Genomic DNA, 18,156 nt, shown 5'->3' with positions numbered 1-18,156 from the left:
CAGGGGATCTTCCCGACCCATGGATCAAACCCACACCTCTTACGTTGCAGATGTGGCAGGCGGGTTCTCTACCATTAGTGCCACCTGGGAAGTCCCTCAGGTACTGATACTTTCCCTTAAACTATAAATGTGAAAGTAATTATATTTAGGAAGATTAATACATTTTACTTATATATCAAGTGAGATATCTAGACAAATTTTAAAAACAAACATGAGATAACAGTGAAAATAAAGTACAGAATTTCCCAAAGCAAAACATAATTATCACTTCTAGACACAAAACCCACAGACTTTACAGGCATCATAAAATTGGCCTCTGTAGTTGATTAAAAAGAGAAAAACAAATATCTACAACATACTTACAATCCTACTTGAGGATTATCTTTCTCTGACATCAGTATAGTACAGTTAACATGGAGATGCTTATTTAATTACATGAATAAAGTGTATAATATTAAGAATCTTTGTCAGATTCCTTATTTATAAATAGTAAAATACTGAAAGGGAATTTTATAAAGGACACACAATTTAAGAAGGTTTCCAGGTATACAGTATAGGAATTATGTAATGGGAAAGGTGCCGTAAGCCAGCCCTGATTCTAGGCTCTTTTACTTGAATGTATAAGTAGGAAATGTACCATTCTCTAAAGTGGGTCTTTTTCCAAAGGCACTAGTGACAAATAAAAAGCAGACAGAAGTGGCATTGGAGCAACACTAAAGAGTGTTATGAAAATTAATGTTTAAGTTCATGAATGACCCCAGGCTTCATGTGTGCTGCCCTGGCAATAGGCTGTATTTATTCTTCAAGAAACACAATTGTTCTCCCTTCCGTTTTTCCTTCAAGGAATTCTGGAATGTCAACCCACTGGTGGGACTGCCTCTGATTGAAGTTTCTCACTTATAAACTTACAGTTTCTTACAGGTGGAACCGTCATGAAGCTGTTACCAGGCAGATAGCTGAGGTGACAGAAATTCTCTATTACTAAAAGCTAAGACCATGCTAATAGCTGTCTGATGTCCTGACCTACTCAGACAGAAACAGAACAGACAACCCAAATGGGTAAGTAGAACTGTTTTCTAATGGTATTAACTTGCATATTTGACATTCTTTTTAGCCCTATTTTTAAAGCTTAAAACCAGGGTGCAGCCAGTATGTAAGAACAGTAGGGGCTGGTCACTGACCCTCATCTTTCTTCCAGGTCAGGTTCCAATGAAGCTGAGGGGCCAGTCACACCTGCCCTGTAAACTCTGACAAGAGAGTATAAAGTGTAGCTCCTCCGACTACTTCTGATGGTTCCAAGTGGGAGACAGGCTGGCATCACGGGATGCAGTACAGAAGACATACATGGGATGCAGAAGCAGTATGGGAGACATACTGCTTCTACAAGCTGGCATTAGTTACTGCTCATGGTGCTGAATTCAACTAAGCACTCTTTCTGTACCAGGCCCTGTGCTAGGTGTTAAAGATACACACCTCTATTTCAGATAATGGTGATAAATGCAGTAAAGAAGATAATGTTGAAGCATACAGTCCCTAACAAATAGATATTCATGAATGAGAAGAAATGCTGTAAGAAAATATCCAAACATTTTTAATCCCCAAACTTCCATACTGCTCTGAACCGAGGCCTCCCCTGGTGAAAGGGTGAGGCCAGATAATTGCCAAATTCCTGTACAATTCAAAAATTCTATGATGCTTGGTTTTAGTAAGAACATTTTCTACTGAACTTGACCCATCACATTAAGTAGTTCAACAGTCTTGACTTTTAAAATAACTAAATACTATTAAAATTTCAATAAGGGAAAAACATGATAAAGAGGAAAAACAAATTATGTGCAGCATGAGAGTTCTTATAAAACCAAAAGAAACACAAACACTCATTGATGAAATAAATGTGAATTTCCAATGCAATTATTAAAAAATATTAGATTCTTTTCCATGCACTAGATTGAATACTCATATATAATCTGATGCATAGTAGGTGCTTGATAAGTATTTGTTGAATAAATTCAGTATAACCAAAATCAAGCAGCCAAATAAAACATTCCAGTCTCCAGCGTGCAGAGTTTGAAGTAATGATATTACCTATTTGTGGTCAAGACATAGTCACCGTGGAACTCTTTCTTGGAAGGCAGTTGAAGTGCCTACCTTTTGCCTAACATAAGGTTTCAAATTCATTTAGTATCTAGTAATTATTCAAAGAGATACTTAGTGCCCACTATGCATGTATTAAAAAACCAGGGTGTAGTGAAAAATAGGAAACAACTGTAGGGATTTCCCAGCTCAGTTGTTAAAGAATGTGCCTGCAATGCAGGAGACTGGGGTTTGATCCCTGGGTTGGGATGATCCCCTGGAGAAGGGAATGCAACCCACTCTAGTATTCTTGCCTGGAAAATCCCATGGACAGAGGAGCCTGGTGGGCTATAGTCCATGAGATCCCACGAGTTGGACATGAATTAGTGACTAAAACACCACTAACCAACAATAAGGAATTGGTTAATAGAGAGACGGTGTATCAGTTCAGTTAAATACTAAGGTATACAAGCAAGGTACACATAAGGTTACCATATGCCACAGCAATTCCACTCCAAGATATATACCCAAGAAAAGTGAAAACATATGTCCATATAAAAACTTGTCTACAGTGTTCACAGCACCATTAGTCATAATAGCAAATGTCCACTAACTGATGAATAAACAAAATGTGGTATCAACACAATGGAATATTACTCAGCCACAACAAGGGATGAGGTACTGATACATGCTACAACATGGATGAACCTTAAAAACATTACACCTAAGCAAAAGAAGCCAATCGCAAATGATGATATATTGTATGATTCCAGAATTTATTACAAAAAAATGTCTGGAATAGGTAAATCCAGACAGAAAGTATATTGATGGTTGCTTAGGGCCAAGTGGAGTGACTGCTGATATGTACGGGCTTCTTTTGGGAAACATGAAAGTGTTCTGGAATCAGTGTGAGAGTTGCACAAATCTGTGAATATACTAGTAAGCACTGAATTACACACTTTAAAAGGTTGAATTTTCCCAGTGCCTTTTTTTTTTTAACAGAAATAGAAAAATTCATCCTAACATTAACACAGAATATCAAGGGACCCCAAGTAGCCAAAATCATCTTGAAGAAGAATAAAATTTGAAGATCTCACACTTCCTGATTTCAAAATTTACTACGAAGCTCTAGTAATCAAAATGATACAGGCCAATGCAAAAGAATAGAAAGCATGTAAATACACTCTCTTATATATGACCAAATGATCTTTGACAACTGTGCCAAGACCATTCGGTGGGGATGGAACAATTTTTTCAACAAATGGTGTTCGGGAAAACTGGATATCCAGATGCAAAAGAATGAAGTTGGATCTTTATCTTATATACAAAAATGAAAATCGATTAAAGACCTAAATGTAAGACCCCCAAACTATGAAAATCTTAGAAGAAAACAGGATCCAATCAATCCAAAACAATCTAATTTATGACACCAAATTATGGCAATGATTTCTTAGTCTGACACCAAAAACACAGGTCACATAACCAAAAATACACAAAGAGGACTAGATCAAACTTAAAAACATCTGTCCATTAAAGGTTACTGTCAACAGAGTGAAAAAATGGGTGAGAGTATTTGCAAATCATAAATCTGATAAGGGGTTAATATCGAGAACATATAAAGAACTCCTACGACTCAACAACAGAAAAGCAACCTGATTTTAAAGAGAGCAAAGGATTTGAAAAGGGATTTCTCCAAAGATTATATACAAATGACCAAAGGCATATGAAAAGATGCTCAACGTCACTAATGATTAGAGAAATGCAAATCAAAACCACAGTGAGACATCACAATCAATGGGCAGAAGACCTAAATAGACATTTCTCCAAAGATGACATACAGATGGCCAACAAATACATTAAAAGAGACTCAACATCACTAATGATCAGAGAAAAGCAAATCAAAACTAGAGTGAGGCTATCGCCTCACATGAGTCAGAATGGCCACTATCAAAAAAATTTACAAATGGTAAATGCTGAAGAGGATGTGGAGAAAGAGAACCCTCCTACACTGTTAGTGGGAATGTACACTGATGCAGCCAATATGGAGATCAGTATGGAGGTTCCTTAAAAAACTAAAAATACAACTACCCTATGACCCAGCAGTACCACTCCTGGGCATATACCCAGAGAAAACCATAATTCAAAAAGATATATGCACCCCAGTGTCCACTGCAGCAGTATTTACAATAGCCAGGACCTGGAAGTCACCTAAATGTCCATCAGCAGAGAAATGGATAAAGATGTGGCACATATATACAATGGACTATTTATTAGCCATAAAAGGGAATGAAATTGTGCCATTTGCAGAGACATGGATGAATCCAGAGGCTGTCATAAAGAGTGAAGCCAGAAAAACAAGTATCTTATATTAACACATATGCATGGAATCCAGAAAAAATGGTAGAGATGATTTGCAAAGTAGAAATAGAGACAAATGTATAGATACCGAGGGGGGGTGGGGGTGGGATGAACTTGGAGGTTGGGACTGACACATGTACACTACTGTGCATTAAACAGGTAACTAATGAGAATCTACTGCCCAGGGAACTCTGCTTGGTGCTCTGTGGAGAGGGGATCTAAGTGTACGTATGGCTGAGTCACAGCAGTGTAAACCAGCTATACTCCAATTGAAAAAAAGAAAACAGTGAATATACTCAATATCTTATAATACTATAATGGAAAAGAATCTGAAAATATATACACACATATATATTTATATGTATAACAATCATTTTGCTGTCCACTTGAAACTAACACAAAATTGTCAATTAACTATACTTCAATAAAAACAAACACAGTGAGATCACCTCATTCCGCTGAAACAGCTACTATCAAAAGAACAGAAATTAACAAGTGTTGGTGAGGATGTGGAGAAATAGGAACACGTGTGTACTGGTGGTGGTGGTTTAGTCTCTCAGTCGTGTCCGACTCTTTGCAACACTATGGACTGTAGCCCACCAGGTTCCTCTGTCCATGGGAATCTCCAGGTAAGAATACTGCAGTGCGTTGCCATTTCCTCCTCCACTGCTGGTGGGAGTATGAAATGTTGCAACCAGTATGGAGAACAGTATGGTGGTTCCTTAAAAATTAAAAATAGAACTACCATATGATCCAACAATCCCACTTCTGAGTATATGCCCAAAAGAACTAAAAGCAGGGTCTCAAAGAGAGATTTTCACACTCGTGTACTCATCATTATTCACAACAGCCAGGAGATGGAAGCAACCCCATGTTCACTAATGAATGGATAAACAAAATGTGGTATATCCATAAAATGGAATATTATGCAGCTTAACAACTGAGAGATCTTGTCACATTTTACAACATAAATGAACCCCGAGGACACTGTTAAATAATATAAGCCATATGAGATATTCAAAGTAGTCAAATTCATTGAGATTGAAGTAAAGTACTTACCAGGCCTGGGGGGATGGGGAGTTGATGTTTAATGGATTTAGCTTCAGTTTTGTAAGACAAGCTTCTAGAGATCTGCTGCACAACAGTGTGAATACAGACTACAGGCCTGTACACTTAAAGACGACTAAGATGGTTAAAAAGAAAAAAGCGTGAATTTTATGATGTGTGAGTTGTAACTCAAAAAACAGTTACATGAAAAAATTGAGTTACAAAACTGTAAAGTAAAAATGTGTACACAGAACAGAAATTTGAAAATGTAAGAATCTACTGAAAATGTGAATAGCTGGATTACAATGTGAAAAATCTATATTTTTCTGCACTTTCAGACTTTTTTTCTGGTGAAGATGCATTACCTAGATACATAAAAAACAAGGCACTTTCTTGGTTTAGGGGTTAAAAACAAGAAAAGCAATACCTGGGCTGGAGTGTTTGTAGTCGCAGGAGATGGCGATTCACTAACTTTTGGCTCACTTGGGGACGCGGCTGACCCCTGCGACTCCTGGCTGGCCGGCTGGTCCGGAGACAAAGCATCACTGCTGTCTTCGTCAAATGAGAAATCGCCCTGAGTTTGGGGATAGTCCTCTTTCCCAACGCCTAAAGAAAGAAGTGATTCTTAATTGATCTTGGCCTTGGAATACTAAGGTTAAAATGAAAAAGGAGAAATATTATTCATTATAAGGACTAAAGAAAGCTGTTTAAAAACAAAGTTGGACATAATGTACTTCTCAGTGGGAGAATACACAACTACCTATGATGAATACCTGGGGGAAAATACCGAACCTGAATCAGATCAAGCCTTTGGATCAGACTACTAATGATAGGAACACAGGAGACAAGAGATTTTTTAAATGACATCTAGGGATGCAAATGCATTCAAAAAAACCTAGAGTGTGGAAGTACTAAAGGACAAAATAAGTTCATTCATCAGCAAATAAAAAGGAAAGAAAGGAGGAAGAAGATCTTCCCAGGAGACTGACCTAAGAGATACATCAGCTAAAGACAATGTGCGGAGCTTGCTTGGATCCAACTGTTGAAAAACATTATGAGGCCAAATGGGGCTCTGACTGGGGTATCTGTTGATTAGTCCCACCTCAGGGAGCAGCGCTGCTGTACTGACACCTTAGCTTTTGGGGCCCATTTCTTTGGAATTGAATGGAAACATAAAATGACTGAATACAGACTGCCTAAGATTTAAACTCATACTAATGCAAAATACGAAGTTCCCGTAAGTCATGGTAACTTAAACCTCTTGTTAGAGGAATATCTGTGTTAACTGGTGCTAATCCTATAATACATAGTATTAATAATAACGATACTATGGAGATAAGTACAAATGTTGATTTCTAAATCACCCAGAAAACAATAATCATGATTGGTGCTGGCTTTAAAAGTAGATTTTTCTTATCTAAAACTTCCAAGTTTCTTTGTCTCCCAGAAAACAGTAAAATTTGAGAGTCTTGCCTATAATTGCTTCCTTAACACTGGAGTCTACAGGAAGGATGTTTTTCTCTACCAGCTCCATAGGACCAGGTCTTTGAGCAATCTTTTCATTCAGATCATCAGCTAGTCGAGCTCTTTTCAACTTCATCTGAGTAGCCTGCAGGGACGGCTCCGCAAATGTTTCTGAAAGAGGAAACACAGGTTTAATCATTAGTTGAATTACTGTCTCTATTCCATAAGATGGTGACTGCAGCCATGAAATTAAAAGATGCTTACTCCTTGGAAGGAAAGTTATGACCAACCTAGATAGCATATTCAAAAGCAGAGACATTATTTTGCCAACAAAGGTTCGTCTAGTCAAGGCTATGGTTTTTCCTGTGGTCATGTATGGATGTTCGAGTTGGACTGTGAAGAAGGCTGAGCGCCGAAGAATTGATGCTTTTGAACTGTGGTGTTGGAGAAGACTCTTGAGAGTCCCTTGGACTACAGGGACATCAAACCAGTCCATTCTGAAGGAGATCAGCCCTGGGATTTCTTTGGAAGGAATGATGCTAAAGCTGAAACTCCAGTACTTTGGCCACCTCATTCGAAGAGTTGACTCATTGGAAAAGACTCTGATGCTGGGAGGGGTTGGGGGCAGGAGGAGAAGGGGACGACAGAGGATGAGATGGCTGGATGGCATCACTGACTCGATGGACGTGAGTCTCAGTGGACTCCAGGAGTTGGTGATGGACAGGGAGGCCTGGCGTGCTGCGATTCATGGGGTCGCAAAGAGTCGGACACGACTGAGTGACTAATCTGAATCTGAATTCCATAATGTTATTTCAGGCCAACTAATTTCAACTGGTGTAAACTCGTTTATGGAGAGACAACGACTGCTTGAGAATGCTCCCATCTGCAATTTACATTCTAGTCCTGGAAAGCTTTATATTGTCTACACAATGTGGATGTCCTTGGACTCAAATTAATATGAACTCAAGCCAAAACTGAGGTGCTGCTATTGCTTATTTATGATAGGAGGGTCAAATTCACATCTATTAGGTACTGGGGATACAGAGGAGAGAGATGCGGTCCATGCTCAAGAAGTTTGCAGTTTTAGATTTGGCTTCATTGGAAAGTCATTTCTTTGAAGGGGTGACACTGTATCTCAGAATACAAGCTTCTCTGCAGGAGTTGGTGGGAAAAGCTACAAATCATATTCCTGTGCATAGAGTCCTTCATAATAATTAAAATTTGTATTTATTTCTGAATAAATAACCTTGAGCATTCAATTACATAGTAATTAATTGTCATATAGAGGCATCAACTCATGTACCCACAAATGCATAAAGTTGTATAATAGATGTGAAACTACTATAAATATCATAACTCATAAACAGCATAACTTTGCATAATTCCTGTGTTTCTGGTAATGCTCATTAACATTTTATTAAATTGTTCTAAATAATACTTAGTCTGACTGTTGGTGTTAACTCAATATTGCGTTGAAAGTTGCTTGCTCCTTAAATTATTCAGTAGAAGATCTTTTAATGAAACTCCCTGTAAGTAACCTCAGGACTGTCTGATGTTTTTCATTCTGTAGGTTAGATGTCCTAGCTGAGGCCCAAAGCACACTGAGACCCCACGGCCAATAAACTACCCTTCAGCACAGCTGAGCACTTCTCTTTTCACCTTATGTGCTTACCAAAAATTAACCTCGGCTGTCCACAAAACAGCGCGTCACTATTGTGATTGCCATCGTCACTCATAATTTAAATGTTACGGGAAAATCATAAACTTCAAAAATGATTATTTCTTGGAAACCTGAGTTAAATGCTTTGGCATGACTTGATAAAAGCAAGTCATTAAAAAAAAATCACTGTTACATCATCAGGACAACTAACAACTATAAAGATTTGGGGAAAAACGATAAAATTTAAGATTTTTAAACTCAGACTGCTTTTCCAGTATCTTTACATTTTGATCCACCATGAATGGAAATTGCAGATGATTCCCCTCATGTGAAGTTCTTAGTCCTAAGTCGGCATATTGGTAAATAAATGCATGTTTCTGTAACTTAAAATAACACATGTGCTCATCTCATTTTTATAATTTCCCTGTATAAAACAACTCTGGCCCCAATCTTAGTAGATAAAGCCCTTCTAACTGCACATGAAGACAAGTGGGGGAAGTAGATCATGCAAATCATTCTGAAGATGCTTTTGTTAAGATGCAGGCAGGACAGTCTCCTGCCTTTGCCTCCCTTCCACTGACACTATCCAAGTGATATCAGGAATGTTTGGGAAGAAGATATTCCAAAAGCGAGTAAGTAGAGGCTGGCATTTCAGTATGCTTCTATTCTGGTCTAACTGCATCTTTATCTCCATGAGGTGGAGGTAAAACTTCAGGAAATAATTTAGACTTCTGCCTGCCAAACATCCAATTCAATCAAAACTGGGATGATGGCAAAATAAGTTGCTGGTGGTTTTAAGGTATTTTTAAAATTATAGATGAGACATTCTTACTTCAAAAATCTCAACTTTAGAATAGATGTCCTAAAGACATCACTTATGGTTTATTCCTATATATAATTAGGCTTTTAAATGCTGAAGAGTCTGATTTTAGAAAAAGCAAATATGATTTCTTTTGATAGTTAAATGCATTTGCCTTAGTTTTAATTATGTTAATAAAGCCTGTTACAGTCAGATGACAAGTTGAAACGGGCAGTGTCATTCCTACAAAAATGTCTCTTACAGGTCAAGATATTTTCAGGCACAGAAGGAGTCATTTACTAAGTTACTTACCAGCAAACTTGCTTCTCTGAAGATTCACTTATCCCTGACAGCTGGTGGCTGCTCCTACCCTACCAATGGAGTTCTGGAAAAGCTTTTTTTAGTCCAGTAGAAGTGGAGAAAGGCATAGACTTCTTGCCTCCCATCCCAGACACGAAGATAGTTACCTAGTCACAGATTATCTGGATTAGAAGAGACTCTACTTGGGGTCTTAGGGACCAGCCTGATACTCGGAACTGCTTTACAACATTCTTTACACGGTGTCAGTCTGTCTTTATTCCCCATAGGGCACTTTTCACAATCTGTAATTGACTTGTTTTGCCTGCATATAATCTCTCTGCCACTAGACTGTAATAAGCTCCATGAAGGGGGAAATCTGACTGGTGCCTAGCTTGCTGGAGCAAACCAACACCTCTAGTAAGGACAACCGTGTCACTTCCTGAAGATTTTATTTGGAGACATCTGACTGACCTTTATGCTGAGCTAAAATCTAATACTCTGTAATATCAACCTAATTCTAACTCTATCATTAGGCCAGAGAAAAGAAATCTAATATTCCTCCTACCTAATAACTGTCTCTAAATGTTTGAGAAGTTGCTGTATCTTCTCAAGGTTTCACACTCTCAAGGCTATCACAAGGTCAGGCTCCTCGTCTTGCTCAACAAATTAAGTCAGTGAAGCAAAACAATGGACGAAAATGTATCTCAGGACTTTATGGTAGAAGTACCACCTTCCAAGAAGGCTTTATCTTTAGAGAGAAAAAGCCACGACCTGAGCCACATGCCTCACCAAAGATGGAATGGAACTGTCCTTACCAGCTTTGTAAAAGACGAGGCTCAGGCATGCAGAAAATGTGGTGGGCTGAGGGGAGTTTGTTTGTGATAATGGTCATATCAAGCTGGACTGTTGTGGGTAAGCAGCAACAAAGAAAAATGTTAGGTATGGGCTTGCCCCAGGTAGACACAACAGGGTCCAAGTGGTTTAAAATCCAGGGTTAGATTTGTGTCTATCAGACCCTTTATGATGAATGGGCACACATCACCCACTGGTGAAGAAATCTGGATGGAAAATGTTTTTCCAGAACAGTATGGCAGAGACACCTATAAGCGCCCTCAGCGGGCAGGGAAGACTCAGTCTATCAACTGGTTATTTGTATAACCCCATGTATCTAACATAACACTTTTAGCTTGGGGTCTTCATGCTGCTATCCAATTGACAGGATGTCAGCCTGTGGGGTAAAAAGTTATTAAAATTGGAATAAACAGAAATGGTGGAAGTCTCACTTGTTTTCTTGAGAAAATGTAGCAAGATAAGCAGAAACAGAACTTTTACCTTCTAAAATGTGCATCCTGACAAGTTCAGAACGATCTGGTCGACTCCGAATCTTGTGCTTCAAAAAGTTTTCGGTCTTTTAGATACAGAGAGAAAGAGAAAGTCTTACCATAAATTATTTATGATTTATTGTGTTTTTTTTTCCTCAAGGTAACTCCATTTAAATAAATTGTATATGCTTTTGGTCATGATTTTGAGAGAAAGAAAAGAGTAGAAATTAGTTCTGTGAGAAACTATTATTCAATACAGGACTTAAATTGCAGCCTTCAAAATTGTACAGGGATTTGAAGTCTATATAGACTTTTATTTTAAAACTTGGAAAAGCAGAGGCTCATAATTTTAAAGATGACCTCTGAACAGAAAAAAAAAAAAAATCTACACTTCAGGTCAAGTAAAAATTCACCTAGATAACACATTTCCTAAAAATTCACCTAGATAACACATTTCCTAAAAATTCACCTAGATAACACATTTCCTAAAAATTCCAATGTACTGTCTTTGAGGAATTCATGTCTTTAACCATATTTTCTTATTTAGAACTGTACTCAATTCTAAACAATATGGCTTTAAAATGAGTTTTGTAGTTTATATGACTCTAAGAGATCATTATTGCATCCTGGGAAAACTCTTAAGGAATTTGTGGAACATGTTTGTTTTTATATTGCATGATAGAAGTTTCCTATAAATTGAAAAGAACAAATAGTGGCCCTTTAAAGAAAAATAATAAACATCACTTTAATGCAACTATGATGGAGTCATCTCAAAGAATAAAACAGAGCTGAATATGGCAACATTGCTCCTTCAGTCAAATTCCCCCAGTCTTGGTCAAATGTCCCACTAACACAGACCTGGGAGGGAAACCACCCAAGGAAGGATCTGGTGTAAATCCCTCCCTCGGGTTGTCCATCTTCAGGGCTAACAACTGGCAGAGACGTTCCATCAGTATTCTAAGAACTTGTTATGCCCAAAGCAAGAAAGAAGTGTGATTTTTCCTTTACATACAAAGCTAGGTTACTAGCTGTAAAGAACAAAATTTGAATGTCCTGTATTTTCTACAAACCTTCAAGATAAAATGACCCCAGGCTACACTGCTCCATATACCATGTATCTTGAAAATATACTCTATTTTCTCTATTGACATATGTAGGAATAAGATTATTACTTGTCCACAGGTATTTTAACACGAAAGAGGCAGAACATTTTAAATGAAAATTTCTTACTCTGGCTCGTTCCAAGCTTTTTATCTGCTCATGGAATGCCGCGGGGCTCTTCAGAGCTGTGAGAGGAAAAGAAATCATTTCCGTGGTATAGATAGAGGAGTTAATACTTCAGTTAAATGTTACAGTATTATCATGGTGATATTTCCTCTTAATCTTATTAGTGTGCCTCTACAGTTCCATTTATTTCCTAGTTCCTTTAGGACAGTTGCAAAATTGAAACCTTAAATGTTTCAGAATTAAAATTATATGTTTCACAAATAAAACAAAGTGAACATTTAAAACAGAGTTATAAACATAATGACAACTCATATATCAGGTCAGACTGGTTCCAGCCTCTAGTTGGGGCAAATTACCATTACCAAGGGAACTGTTTGATGGTTCCTCAACAGGTCTTTGCTCTTATGGTCATACAAGCTACTGGAGAAAGTCCACAGGTCCTCAGGGCATTTAACGTTGCAGTGCTCTAGCCTTGACCACAAGAACACTCTGCAGTCCGTGTCTCAGAGACCAGAGTTAACACTTACCGAGAACCTACAATGCACTAGTCCCACGCTCCGTGGCCCATCTTACAGTTACATGGCTGCTGATCACAACAGCCTTGTGAGGTTCATATTAGCCCCAGTACAGATGGAAGGCTCAAAGAGGTTCAGTCAAGTTTTGACGTTATACAGCTAGATGGTCGTCTAAGTGGAATTTAAACCTAGAAATCTGAATTTGGCAGGTTCGTGCTCTTCCTACCATACCACAATGCAACTCACTCTAAAGACACAGTGATTCCTTAATCTGTTAACTGCTAGTACATTAAATTTCCAGAGTCCCAGAGAGAGAGAGGCAGTACTTATTAAAAGTATTACCTACTACAGTATTTCTATCAATAATCATAATCTTTGAAAAATCGTTAGTGTTTATATCCATCACTTTCTGATCACTCCCTGCAGTCATCACTGTGGGTAGTCAGGGGACAGGGATGGGATACAGGACTAGGCTTACCTCGCTGTCACCTCAGAATTGAGCAATCAGTTCTTGGTAACATTCAACTCTGGTACATAATGCACAGCAAAGGATCACAGAAGTCCAGCCCCAACAGATTTGGCTAGGGACCAGCTCCTAAAAGCAGACTATAGCTGGCTTTGCAGTGATGTTTAAAGCATCATACTTTGATCCTGTTTGACTGGCTCATATCAAGTATGTAGTGGTGAGAAAATCTGGCAGATTATCAAACCAGTTTCTTTAAAAAATTCTTTTATAACCTCTGGCCTTTTTTGGGGGGGGGGGGCTTTTCTAATTCATTTATTTTAATTGGAGGATAATTACAAAATTGTGATGGTTTTTGCCATACATCAACATGAATCCTCTGCCTTTTTTCTAAAAAAAAAAACCAATTATTTTGGCTGTGCTGAGTCTTTGTTGCTGCATATGGGCTTTCTCTAGTTGCAGTGGGTGGGGCTACTCTTCGCTGCAGTGCTCAGGTTTCTCATTGCTGTGGCTTCTCTTGTTGCAGCTCAAGGGCGCTAGAGCCCAGACTCAGTTACCACACAGCTTGTGAGATCTTCCTGGACCAAGGATCAAACTCATGTCCCATACACTGGCAGGCAGATTCTTAACCACTGGACCACCACCGAAGTCCCTATCAAACCAGTTTCTGATACCTGGTTTTACCAAAACACAAGATTTAAAATATGTAGATAATTAATAGTAGTTCAGAAAAAAAGGAGACCCCGGTTAGATTCTTGGGTCAGGAAGATCCACTGGAGAAGGGATAGGCTACCCACTCCAGTATTCTTGGGATTCTCTGGTGGCTGAGACGGTAAAGAATATGCTGGCAATGCGGGAGACCTGGGCTCAATCCCTGAGTTGGGAAGACCCCTGGAGAAGGGAATGGCTACCCACTTCAGCATGCTGGCCTGGAGAGTTCTGTGGACTGTATAGTCCATGGGGTCACAAAGAGTCAGACATGACCGAACGACTTTCATTTTCATTTTAGAATAAAAATTTTTCACTGGGAAAGACATTTATCACACAGAAAAATCTGTGTAACCCTTATCACAAACTAGAAAAAGCCAACAGCAATGACTGTGAAGACTGGAAAGCGTAAGTGCATTCCATAATTTCTTTCTAGTTTTTTAAGCCAAATGAGTTACTTCTTAAAAGGAAAATCAAATTTTAGACTAAGGCCCCCAAATAATCCTAACAGCCTATACAAAACAACCACTCTTCTACTCTAAAATATAAAATCACCTCCAAATTTGGTGATTATGTCAGTTAATTTCAGTCGCTCAGTCGTGTCTGACTCTGCAACCCCATGGACTGCAGCATGCCAGGGTTCCCTGTACATCACCGACTCCCAAAGCTTACTCAAACTCATGTCCATAGAGAGGGTGATGACATCCAACCATCTCATCCTCTGTCATCCCCTTCTCCTCCTGCCTTCAATCTTTCCCAGTATCAGGGTCTTTTCCAATGAGTCAACTCTTCGCACGAGGTGGCCAAAGTATTGGAGTTTCAGCTTTAGAATCAGTCCTTCCAATGAATAATCAGGACTGATCTCCTTTAGGATGGACTGGTTGGATATCCTTGCAGTACAAGGGACTTTCAAGAGTCTTCTTCAACACCACAGTTCAAAAGCATCAATTCTCCGGTGCTCAGCTTTCTTTATAGTCCAACTCTCACATCCATACATGACTACTGGATAAACCATAGCTTTGACTAGATAGACCTTTGATGGCAAAGTAATGTTTCTGCTTTTGAATATGCTGTCTAGGTTTGGCATAGCTTTTCTTCCAAGGAGCAAGTGACTTTTAATTTCATGGCTACAGTCACCATCTGCAGTATTTTTGGAGCCCAAGAAAATAAAGTCTGACACTGTTTCCATTGTTTCCCCATCTATTTGCCATGAAGTGATGGGACCGGATGCCATGATCTTAGTTTTCTGAATGTTGAGCTCTAAGCCAACTATTTCACTCTCCTCTTTCACTTTCATCAAGAGGCTCTTTAGTTCTTCTTTGCTTTCTGCCATAAGGGTGGTATCATCTGCATATCTGAGGTTATTGATATTTCTCCCAGCAATCTTTGATTCCAGCTTGTGCTTCATCCGGCCCAGCATTTCGCATGATTTACTCTGCATATCAGTTAAATAAGCAGGGTGACAATATACAGCCTTGACGTACTCCTTTCCTGATCTGGAACCGGTCTGTTGTTCCATATCCAGTTCTAACTGTTGTTTCTTGACCTGCATACAGACTTCTCAGGAGGCAGGTAGAATGGTTTGGTATTCCTTCTCTTTTAAGAATTTTCCACAGTTTGTTGTGATCCGCACAGTCAAAGGCTTTGGTGTGATCAATAAAGCAGAAGTAGATGTTTTCCTGGAACTTTCTTGCTTTTTTGATGATCCAACTGATGTTGACATTTGATCTCTGGTTCCTCTGGCTTTTCTAAATCCAGTCTGAACATCTGGAAGCTCATAGTTCACATACTGTTGAAGCCTGGCTCGGAGAATTTTGAGCATTACTTTGCTAGGGTGTGAGATGAGTGCAATTGTGCAGTAGCTTGAACATTCTTTGGCATTGCCTTTCTTTGGGACTGGAATGAAAACTGACCTTTTCCAGTCCTGTGGCCACTGCTGAGTAATTTGCTGGCTTATTGAGTGCAACACTTTCACAGCATCATCTTTTAGGATTTGAAATAGCTCAACTGGAATTCTATCACCTCTACCAGCTTTGTTCTTAGTGATGCTTCTTAAGGCCAACTTGACTTTGCATTCCAGAATGTCTGGCTCTACATGAGTGATCACAACAGCGTTGTGATCATGGTTATCTGGGTCATGAAGATCTTTTTTGTATAGTTCTCTGTATTCTTGCCACCTCTTCTTAATATCTTCTGCTTCCGTTAGGTCCATACCATTTCTGTCCTTTGCTGTTCTATCTTTGCATGAAATTTTCCCTTGGTATCTCTAATTTTCTTGAAGAGATCTCTAATCTTTCCCATTCTGTTATTTTCCTCTATTTCTTTGCACTGATCACTAAGGAAGGCTTTCTTATCTCTCCTTGCTATTCTTTGGAACTCTGCATTCAAATGAGTATAACTTTCCTTTTCTCCTTTGCCTTTCGCTTCTCTTCTTTTCTCAGCTATTTGTAAGGTCTCCTGACAACCATTTTGCCTTTTTGCATTTCTTTTTCTTGGGGATGGTCTTGATCACTGCCTCCTGGTACAGTATCACGAACCTCTGTCCACAGTTCTTCAGGCACTCTCTATCAGATCTAATCCCTTGAATCTGTTTGTTACTTCCACTGTATAATCATAAGGGATTTGATTTAGGTCATACCTGAATGGTCTAGTGGTTTCCCTACTTTCTTCAATTTAAGCCTGAATTTGGCAATAAGAATTTCATGATCTGTGCCATAGTCAGCTTCCAGTCTTGTTTTTGCTGACCGTATAGAGCTTCTTATCTTTGGCTGCAAAGAGTATAATCAATCTGATTTCGGTACTGACCATCTGGTGATGTCCATGTGTAGAGTCTTCTCCTGTGTTGTTGGAAGAGGGATGTTTGCTTTGACCAGTGCGTTCTCTTGGCAAAACTCTGTTAGTCTCCACCCTGCTTCTTTTTGTACTCCAAGGCCAAATTTGCCTGTTACCCCAGGTATCTCCTGACTTCCTACTTTTGCATTCCAATCCCCTATAATGAAAAGGACATCTTTTCTGGATGTTAGTTCTAGAAGGTCTTGTAGGTCTTCATAGAACTGTTCAACTTCAGCTTTTTCAGCATTACTGGTTGGGGGATAGACTTGGATTACTGTGATATTGAATGGTTTGCCTTGGAAATGAACAGAGCTCACTGTGTCATTTTTGAGACTGCATCCAAGTACTGCATTTTGGACTCTTGTTGACTATAAGGGCCACTCTATTTCTTCTAAGGGATTCTTGCCCACAGTAGTAGAAGTAATGGTCATCTGATTTAAATTCACCCATTCTAGTCCATTTTGGAGAAGGCAATGGCAACCCACTCCAATATTCTTGCCTGGAGAATCCCAGGGACGGGGGAGCCTGGTGGGCTGCCGTCTGTGGGGTCACACAGAGTCGGATACGACTGAAGTGACTTAGCAGCAGCGGCTAGTCCATTTTAGTTTACTGATTCCTAAAATGTCAATGTTCAGTCTTGCCATCTCCTGTTTGATCACTTCCAATTTACTTCGATTCATGGACCTAACATTCCAGGTTCCTATACAATATTACTCTTTACAGCATCAGACTTTACTTCCATCACCAATCACATCCACAATTGGGTGTGGTTTTTGCTTTGGCTCTGTCTCTTCATTCTTTCTGGAGTTATTTCTCCACTGTTCTCCAGTAACATATTGGGCACCTACCAACCTGGGGAGTTCATCTTTCAGTGTCCTATCTTTCTGCCTTTTCATACTGTTCATGGGGTTCTCAAGGCAAGCATACTGAAGTGGTTTGCCATTCTCTTCTCCAGTAGACCACATTCTGTCAGACCTCTCCACCATGACCCGCCCGTCTTGGGTCGTCCTACACATCATGGTTCATAGTTTCATGGAGTTAGACAAGGCTGTGGTCCATGTGATCAGTTTGATTAGTTTTCTGTGATTGTGGTTTTCATTCTGTCTGCCCTCTGATGGATAAGAATGAGAGGCTTATGGAAGCTTCCTGATGGGAGAGACTGACTGAGGGGGAAACTGGGTCTTGTTCTGATGGGCAAGGCCATGCTCAGTAAATCTTTAATCTAATTTTCTGTTGATGGGCAGTGCTGTGTTTGGTGATTAAAGGGAAAGAATCACCTTGGACAAATATTCTAAAATTAATCAACTCAAAAATGAAGGGATGAAGCTTAAAGCTACCTGGGAAAATATCTTTACTTGGGCAAGGAAGATTTTATTAATTATAAATAG

At 39.1% G+C, this 18,156-nt stretch overlaps 1 protein-coding gene across 6 annotated transcripts in view; it reads right to left on the bottom strand.

Annotated features, from left to right (window-relative positions):
• The window catches only part of MRTFB (myocardin related transcription factor B), a 319,142-nt gene that overhangs the window by 35,813 nt on the left and 265,173 nt on the right, over positions 1–18,156 (bottom strand). For all 6 annotated transcript variants that reach the window (XM_055562733.1, XM_055562734.1, XM_055562735.1 and 3 more), the window contains 4 exons: positions 12,254–12,309; positions 11,034–11,109; positions 6,952–7,113; positions 5,906–6,084 (listed from right to left, as the gene is read on the bottom strand). In XM_055562733.1, the coding sequence (XP_055418708.1) occupies positions 5,906–6,084; positions 6,952–7,113; positions 11,034–11,109; positions 12,254–12,309 (473 nt within the window). The remainder of the gene's footprint in view (positions 1–5,905; positions 6,085–6,951; positions 7,114–11,033; positions 11,110–12,253; positions 12,310–18,156) is intronic.

This window comes from Bubalus kerabau, chromosome 23 (assembly GCF_029407905.1).
Source record: "Bubalus kerabau isolate K-KA32 ecotype Philippines breed swamp buffalo chromosome 23, PCC_UOA_SB_1v2, whole genome shotgun sequence".
Classification (NCBI taxonomy): domain Eukaryota; kingdom Metazoa; phylum Chordata; class Mammalia; order Artiodactyla; family Bovidae; genus Bubalus; species Bubalus kerabau.
Note: the sequence above shows the minus strand (reverse complement) of the source record. Positions and strands in the feature narration are given on the sequence as shown.